The following is an 8,466-nucleotide window of genomic DNA, read 5'->3' on the forward strand; positions in this document are numbered from 1 at the left end:
TCACTCACGCATTCTTTCACTCATTCACTCACTCACTCATTCACTCACTCACTCATTCGCTCACTCATTCACTCAGTCATTCATTCACTCACTTACTCACTCACTCACTCATTCACTCACTCATTCACTCATTCACTCACTCACTCACTCACTCACTCACTCACTCACTCATTTATTCACTCATTCACTCACTCATTCACTCACTCATGTATTCACTCACTCACTCACTCATTCACCAACTCTCACCTCCCCCCCCGCCTCATTCTATATCCTCTGACTCACCTCCATTCTGTCTCTAAACTCCCATCTATTCTTTTCATCTCTCTCTCCCTCTCTTTCCTCCTCTCTCTCCCTCTCTTTCCCACTCTCGCTCCTCTCTTCCTGCTGACCTTTCATTTAGCACTCACTGAACTGAATGGTCTCAATTAAATGGAGCAAAAGCTTTTTTGTGACGGCAGTAATCTTTTTTAATACTGTTACCTTTAAAAAAACAAGATTGACTGAGAAATGAGGGGGGGGGGTAAAAGAGTCTTCCTTAAAAACATGATGCAAAGGTCCCCCGGGAATTAACCACATGAACAAAAAACTTGATTTTTAAGACATAAAACAAACCCGGTAACCATAAAGCACGGGCCACAAATGGCATCTGAAACACAAATGCACAAGGAGGAAAAAAAAAACAGACATATCTGAGTCTTTCCAAGGACGACATGACACAAATAAAAAAGGCAGAACAAAATGAACAAGATGGCGTGGATAACAGCTTCCCTGCATGTCTGCAAGTCTTGTTCTGACATCCAGAGAGAGATGAAGGGGGCAGCTGTCGCTTCTACTGCTTCCTTCCTTCCTTCTTTGCCATTTAAACATTCAATACCTGATGCCCATTCTGGAGGGGGGTGCTGCTGGTGTTTCACCATTGCTGGGAGGGACAAAGCACTTCAGTTTTTGTTCCCCCTTCAATGGCATGAAATGAATTGTGGGTAGTAGGAGGTTATCTCCACCACCCTGGAGATCATTCCACAGACGGGCACACTTTGCATTATGACTGTGGAGGCTGTGTGGTTCCATGTCATTTAACATGTCCCTCATTGGTGTAACTGACAGGTCAAGGCCATCCCATGTGGAAATGACACTCATCCATTGGTGGAAGGGAGCATCAATCATCGCCATTAATGGCTGCATCACCAGAGTGAAATGTGCCATTTTGGAACACGCTGAAAAACATTCGGTCTTGGAGTGATCGTATGCCTCAGCAAGCCTCTTAACCATCAGGCTGCTGAAGCGAATGCATTTAAATGACCACCTGATCCAAGTCTCATTTGTTCAACCAGTATGTGCTGGTCCGAAAAAATTGTTTAATTATTTTATAGGCGACAGAAAACATCCGGCCACTTAAGAATGAAACTCTGGATTGCACAGAGAAAGGCGACCTAGAAAAAGACAAAAGGTGCATAGCAACCTCTGTTTTGATAGCTTATTAACCTCCAGTTGAACGATTAGTCACAGTCACAGAGATCTGAAGTGAAAACATGACATCACTGGACACTTGTTTTACTGGACTCGTGAAACTATTTTAGAAAAAAAAGAAAACATGAAAACCTATAACGACGTCCAAGCATGTGTGATGATGTCATCAAACAGATGAGCAATGTGCCGCTCTTTAGTGTAGGTGAGTGGGGCTCTGGGATATGTCTCCTGACATCATTGCCTGCTGTGATGAGCTGCAGATGTTGACTCGGAGCCCGTTGCTTCAGTCATGGACGGGAAGCCGGTCGCTCGCGAGGACTCTTCAAGTAAGCTTAAGCGCATCACTGTAACCAACGTTACGGAGACGTCATTAATAAACAGATATTATTGCTCTAAGATGTGGGACTCCTTTTGGGGAAGAAGTGGTTCTTTAAAAAAGAAAGAAAAGAAGAAAAAAAAAAGGTCGGAGGTGGAGGTGCATCTAAAAGAGGGAGAAGCATCTTGGAAGCATAGCCACTGGAAGACATGCAGGCAGTGAAGGGTTAAGAGGCACAAACAATAACATTTCAGGAACAGATGTCCTTGAGGCGAATTCAAGGGCGAGGCGATGGCTAATCTTGTATTCCCAGCATGATCAAATCACCAGGCAACAGATATAAATAAAAGCCCAGGAAATGAGGAATTCGCATTCAAGGGTGTCAGGAGCGAAATGAAGATTCATGGTGAGGAGCTCGAGTGAAGGAGGCAAAAATTAACTGCAAATAAAAGGACACAGCAGCCCCCGAAAAAGTCCAGCCCAGAAAGAGGAGAGAGGGAGAGAGAGGGAGGAGGGAGAGATAGAGAAAGAGAATGAGAAAGAGAGGGGGAGAGATAGGGGATGGGGAGAGAGAGAAGAAGAGAGAGAAAGAGAGAGAGAGAGAGAAAGAAAGAGAGAGAGAGAGACAGAGTGAGACAGAGAAATATCACACGATGGCGGGGTGAGCAGACTGCACTCTGTCACACAGACAGGTGCTTTTATTTGACATGCAATAGAGGGGGGCTCAGTTATGGAGGATATTCTAAAAATAATGCCAGCTCTGTCTGCAAACGACATCATCGCTCTGTCTCATCTGAGGCTCATTTACAGCAGTGCAGGCTTGACTTTTAGCAGCCGAGGCAGTGGTCTCCAAACCACACCGCCAGTTAGACTGGAAGACACACACACACACACACACACACACACACACACACACACACACACAAAGACATCTCTCTGCCTACAAGAGAGGAGCAATTTATTCAATTTCAAAGCAATATTAGGAGCTCCCCTCCAACCTCCAATTAGGAAAAATAAAATAATTATACGGTGTTTTGAAGTTTCTCTTGATCGCCCGTGAAATTCATCATAGGCTATCTATGATACCGATTGTGTCCGAGAAGGCGCACAGCTGGAGGTCTGAGTTTCCTGTTGGCGTATCTGTGTGTAACAGGTACTGTATGCCTCAGATGCTGTGAGGTACAGAAAGAATTCGTCTCGAGTCTCTTACCTGTTTCTGCTCTTCGCCTAGACTGTCCCACATAGACGCCACAATCTTGGACACGTCCCCAAAGGTGGCGTTGGGGTTTGAGCCCTTTATGGCTGCCTGGGTGTCCCTGAAGAAGAGGGCGTAGGCTGAGACGGGCTTCTGTGGCTCGTTGGGGTCCTTCTTCTTCTTCTTCTTCTGGGGCTTGGGCTTGGGCTTGTTCATCTCGGAGGAGGGCCTCTTCTCTCCTGTGATCTGAACCAGGAACGATAGAGAACAAAGGAAGAAAGACAGAAAGAGACAAACGTGTCATAAGTGAGGTGAATCTTTCGAGATGAACAGACACACACACACACACACACACACACACTGACACTCATACTGGAAACACCTGTCTGCACCTGAGATTTTGGAATGACGAAGATAACATTTGGTGTTATTTCACAGCAGTAAAAATAGGACCACAGACAGAAGTTCTGAGAAGAATCAAATACAGAAACGGCCAACAGAGTTTCAACAGAGACAATGCTGCTATGGCTTGTGATGCAGGCATAAACAAAAGCACAATACCTGCTGCTCATAAAAGCCTTCCCTTAATGATGCAGTAGTTATGCACATGTTTGACTATGCAAATACAAGCTCTTTTTATCTGCAAACATCATGAAATAAAAATATGTGCGCGCTGGGCAGAGCACAGAGGATGCACTCAATCAAACACAAACTATGTGATCCACTTTGACAGTTTATGGACACTGCCACTGCATTCTGCACTCCCTCCCTCCCTCTCTCTCTGTCTCTTTCTCTCTTTTTCTCTCTCTCAGGCACACACATACAGACACAAACACACACACACACACACACACACAAAAGCACAGAGACCAGCCCTGGAGAAAGAACACTAAAATATTCAGAGTGAAATTGATTGCTTAATGCAAGCTGAGTTGCAGAGACATTGTTAATATCCCATTTGAATCAGTGCTACTTCAGTTGATCTGATCTCATATCTGGTGCACACAAATATCTGTATTTTTTTTTCTGAAAGCACTGGCACATTTAAGCACCGGTTTCATTATTTAAAACTGTACCTACAGAAAAGTCCTTAAAAAGTGAAATAATACAGTACAAAATACCTACTGTATACAATATGAAACGTGGTAATGAAATAGATCCCAAATGTATTTAGAAGTTCTGTGAAGCACATACCGTGCTGTTCTGTATATGGCCTGAATTAGGTTTCTCTTTGACATTTCTTGCTGATTGGCATATTTGATTCACTAAGGACCAGACCTCATGAATATAACACAAACAGCAAGAGCTGGAAAAAAAAGGAGCTTCTGCAATGGCGACGATAATATGCATAATTGCATGCTGTTTTGAAAGTCCTATAAAACTTAATACCAAAACCAATGTAAACTGGTTTGTACGCAATGAATGGACAAATGTTGTCCGTTTGGCTCTTGGTAACAGGTAGTTCCAGAGGCAAGACACCACAAAGCAGTGAGGGGAGAGAAACTACAAAAGTGTGTCGCGCTCTTCTATAAAACATTTTTTGTTGCTGTTGTTGTTGTTGTTGTTGTTGCTGCTGTATATGCGAAAATATAAAAGAAAAAGATCAACATGGCCTAAATGTATTTTATATTCATACCACATACTGTGGCAACATACTGCACGCAGCAGAGAGTAAATACGGCAGTGGAGAAAAGCCATTTGACCACGTCCCGGTCCAACTGCTTCCAACAAACCAAAACTCAATCTGGTAAAAACATGTGATGACCATCCTGCCCAGATTGACAGCGCTGTTCTGAAGAATGCCACTTGTGATGCACAATCCCCACACTCTGCAATTCTCACCCTAATACACGTAACATAGTATGCAGATCAGCATCGCCAAACCCTTGCTCCTCGTGTTAAGGGATTATATCCTGTTCATTTACAAAACCCCTCACTGACTGGCATTCAGACTGGGATGGACCACAGATGTGTATTCATTTAGGTTGAGTTCATGGTTTTCTCCTATATCAAACTACTATCTAGTATCTATCTACTACTATCACTAGAACATTAAATATGTCGACTGTTGGCTCAGTGAAAGGTACAGTTCACAAAGCTAAACTACGAAACCCAATCTATATAATGTAGCTTGATCACACATCTGCTGCTAGTGTAGACTGAATAAAGAAACCAAGTTCTGTTAGCAGAGACTATGATTTCATTATGCAAGGATACACTAGTGTAGACTGTTTATTTCAGAAAATAAAGCTGACAAATACAACAGTTTACCATGCGCCACTACCACGAATGCCTGTGTATAGACCATACGCGTGCCCTATACGTTGCTTACCATACACAAAGTCACCTACATTCAATTATGCCTCTGATATGTCCTCTCTGCATGTTTCATAAGCCAGGGTAATGGGAAAACATATTCACTGAGCCTGGTGATTGGTAACAAATGGCTATATGCTTTGTCATACAGATTTACATAAATTAAATTCATTAAACGTAATGAGAATGTCTCCCAATGCCCTTATTAGAAACACTAGTGTTGTGTATTACAAAAGGGCATTGAAGCAAAGATAGGAAGTGCTGTTTACCGGTGGATACTTATTCAATTCAGGGCGCAGAGATGGTGAGAGATGTTAGACAAGATAGGCAACAAATGCTACTAAATTAGGGAGCGAAGTCTTTTCAATTGAATTGAAGTTCCTTACAGCACATCTGCATACAAAACGGCAGGTGGAACAACATGGAACGCTTCAAAGACGCATGCTTTGATGCGCAAGGAAAATGCACACAAAAATGCATAATCTCTCAATGTGGAAATACTAACTTAAAAATAATTTTAAAGATGAATATTCACATTACCATGGCAATGGAGAGACTGAGAGCTCCACTGACTTTGTGCACTCATTGCGAAGATGAGTGCAGAAGTCTGTTTTGTAAAACAATGTAATTTCAGACATCATGTAAGTTGATTTGCTCTTTTCACTTTCCAATCCAATTAAGGGGGGAAGGATGGCGATAATGAAGGATTCTTAGCGGCTTGTGCATTACTGAAACATTCAAATTCAATTTGGACTGACAGTCTCAATATAAAGAGAGGATGAGGGACAAGCCAGAGTAATTGGATTTTGAGGACAATAAAATAAAGGGAGCAGAGACAATTTAGGTTGAGTTCTTAAAAAAAAGAAAGAAAGAAAAAAAAACAATGGAAACAAACAGGGTCCGTGATGAGTGCATAAAAAAGCGGATACATAGGCATGGAGACACATTGGTAGTGGGGGTTGGATTGGGAGGACAACCACATTAATCAACCACTAGTTGTTTTTTCAGTCATACACATTCACCTCAGAACCTATTTTGATGCGCTAAATGCCCAGAAATCGTGACACAACCCAATCTAAATCTGTCCATTTCATCACTGGCAACCATGATAAGAGTCTCGTCACACCGGTACCTTTGAGTGGTAATCTGTTTCCTCTTCCTGGGCGGAGCTTGAGGGGGAGGGCGTGGCTGATTTACTTCCTGGTGGTGAGGGGGAACCATGGGGGAGGCCACCACGGCCAATCTGAGAGCTGAGTTGGGAAAGGGCACTCATTGGGTGGGGCAGTATCCTAGGAGACCTGCTTAGCATGGGGGGAGGGCGGGCAGTGTGGTAATGGGGGCGGTCCTGACGAGACAGCTCCTGGATCTAGGGTAAGAGAAGAAGACCAATCTTTACTATTTAGCTAGTGCTTTTTGAAACTCCAATTTAGCCAAATTGAAAACAAGAAATTTGACTTTTGTGTTAAATATCCTTCCCAACATGTCTGTTATTAAAGACAATGGGCTGTTGTGTATATATATATATATATTAAAGGTTATAAAGAATATATAAAGATTTTTTATAGAAGGATTTTGTATCCCTTTATATAGCAGTACTTTCTGCCACAATCTAAACACTGACAGTTAATGAGCATTTGATGTTTTCTTAAATGTGCTAGCTGTAAACGGTTCTCTTTCAAGTCACGAAGGCACCACCCTCTCATGAAATTATCGCTCATAAACAGGTAGCCAGTGAGGTCAGGGACAGAGCTAAATTGGGAAGCATTCAGCCTCGTCCTGGTCTAGTGAGTCAGACTTACAAGAAGGAATACCCCACACCGGATGACAAATTAGACTTTCATTGGCCGACCCCTTTACAAACATACACCTTGAGGGAATTCACCCGTGTGGCCGTATGGCAACTTCAGTGCTTGCCCAAGCCCCACTGAGGCTGAGGGGTTACTTTACAGATTCGCTCCAGAAAGCAAATATTTTACAAGGTAATTAGGTTGGTCAGGGCATAGACTCACACACACAGACACGCACACTCTCATACACAGACCCCCCCCCCAAAACAATGCTAAACTGTGTCTAGAGGAAACACTAGGGTGCTGCGTTTAACAGAACAAGACAAAGTGCTAATTGGGATTACCCGGAACCAAACAAGAATCCCTTTAAGTTTCGTCCCTACTCTGTTCCTCTACACATCTCTTGGCGGCGCTTAATTGACAGTGTGTGCATTAAAATCCCTGTACACTTAATATTTCATCATAGCCTCATCAGCTTCACGGCTCATCAAAAGCATCTTTCCAAGGAGTAAAACGATGTCCACAGATGTGAATTGCTAGATTAATTTACACATAAATAAGAATATTTAGTGTGGTTTGCCAGTCGTAAAAGAAGAAGACGAAGAAGAAGAAGAAGAAGAAGAAGAAGAAGAAGAAGAAGGAGGAAAAAAATGATGAACTAGCATTTATTGGTGTTGTTAAAGATTCATGAACTGAATTATACATTACACATTAAGTTTGTGCTTGAAAATGATTCATGAGGATGGAACCCTCGTTGAAAAAGATCAGGAAAATCACCGGACCTAGCCCTGTGATCAAGAAGTGGGACTGTAATCGTACTAATTAGCCTTCCAAGACTGACTGAGAGTTTGGGGTGTGTGTGTGTGTGTGTGTGTGTGTGTGTGTGTTAAGGGGTGGTGGTGGTGGTGATGGTGGCTAAAATTCTGATCAGGTCCCTTTATTTACTTGAGAATTGTGTATATTTTTGTGTGTTTACTGCTGTGTAACAATGGGCTGCTCTCTCCTTGAACAAAAGCATTCCTATTATTCCTGCTTTTCAAATATTCACACAGTCCTTCCCCCATCACAACCCCTCCCCCAACCTCTCGTGAGCACAGCCTCCACCCTCAAATCATATTTCAAAAACACCATCACTTCAATTTTCAAACATGGCGAAATAGCTTCAATGTTAAAAAAAGGGGGGGGGGGGGGGGGGAGTGGGGGGAGGTGCTGGTGAAAAAAAAAATCCATTAATTTTCCATTTTCTGTGGAGTTGCTCTTTAAGGGTCTTCACAAACCAAGAAGCATTGAAAAACCAATTAATCAAACATGAATGGCCTATCATAGCTACCGCAGCCCCATTTCCATAGCAACAGCCTCTGGGTAGAACCATCACCCTGCTCTTT

At 42.7% G+C, this 8,466-nt stretch overlaps 1 protein-coding gene across 5 annotated transcripts in view; it reads right to left on the reverse strand.

The window, feature by feature from the left end:
* The window catches only part of tox2 (TOX high mobility group box family member 2), a 90,106-nt gene that overhangs the window by 5,913 nt on the left and 75,727 nt on the right, over window positions 1-8,466 (reverse strand). For 4 of the 5 annotated variants that reach the window (XM_031568023.2, XM_031568021.2, XM_031568024.2 and 1 more), the window contains 2 exons: window positions 6,427-6,660; window positions 2,994-3,224 (listed from right to left, as the gene is read on the reverse strand). In XM_031568023.2, coding sequence (XP_031423883.1) covers window positions 2,994-3,224; window positions 6,427-6,660 — 465 coding nt within the window. The remainder of the gene's footprint in view (window positions 1-2,993; window positions 3,225-6,426; window positions 6,661-8,466) is intronic. The other variant, XM_042707851.1, reaches the window with a different exon arrangement.

This window comes from Clupea harengus, chromosome 5 (genome assembly GCF_900700415.2).
Source record: "Clupea harengus chromosome 5, Ch_v2.0.2, whole genome shotgun sequence".
Taxonomy (NCBI): Eukaryota; Metazoa; Chordata; class Actinopteri; order Clupeiformes; family Clupeidae; genus Clupea; species Clupea harengus.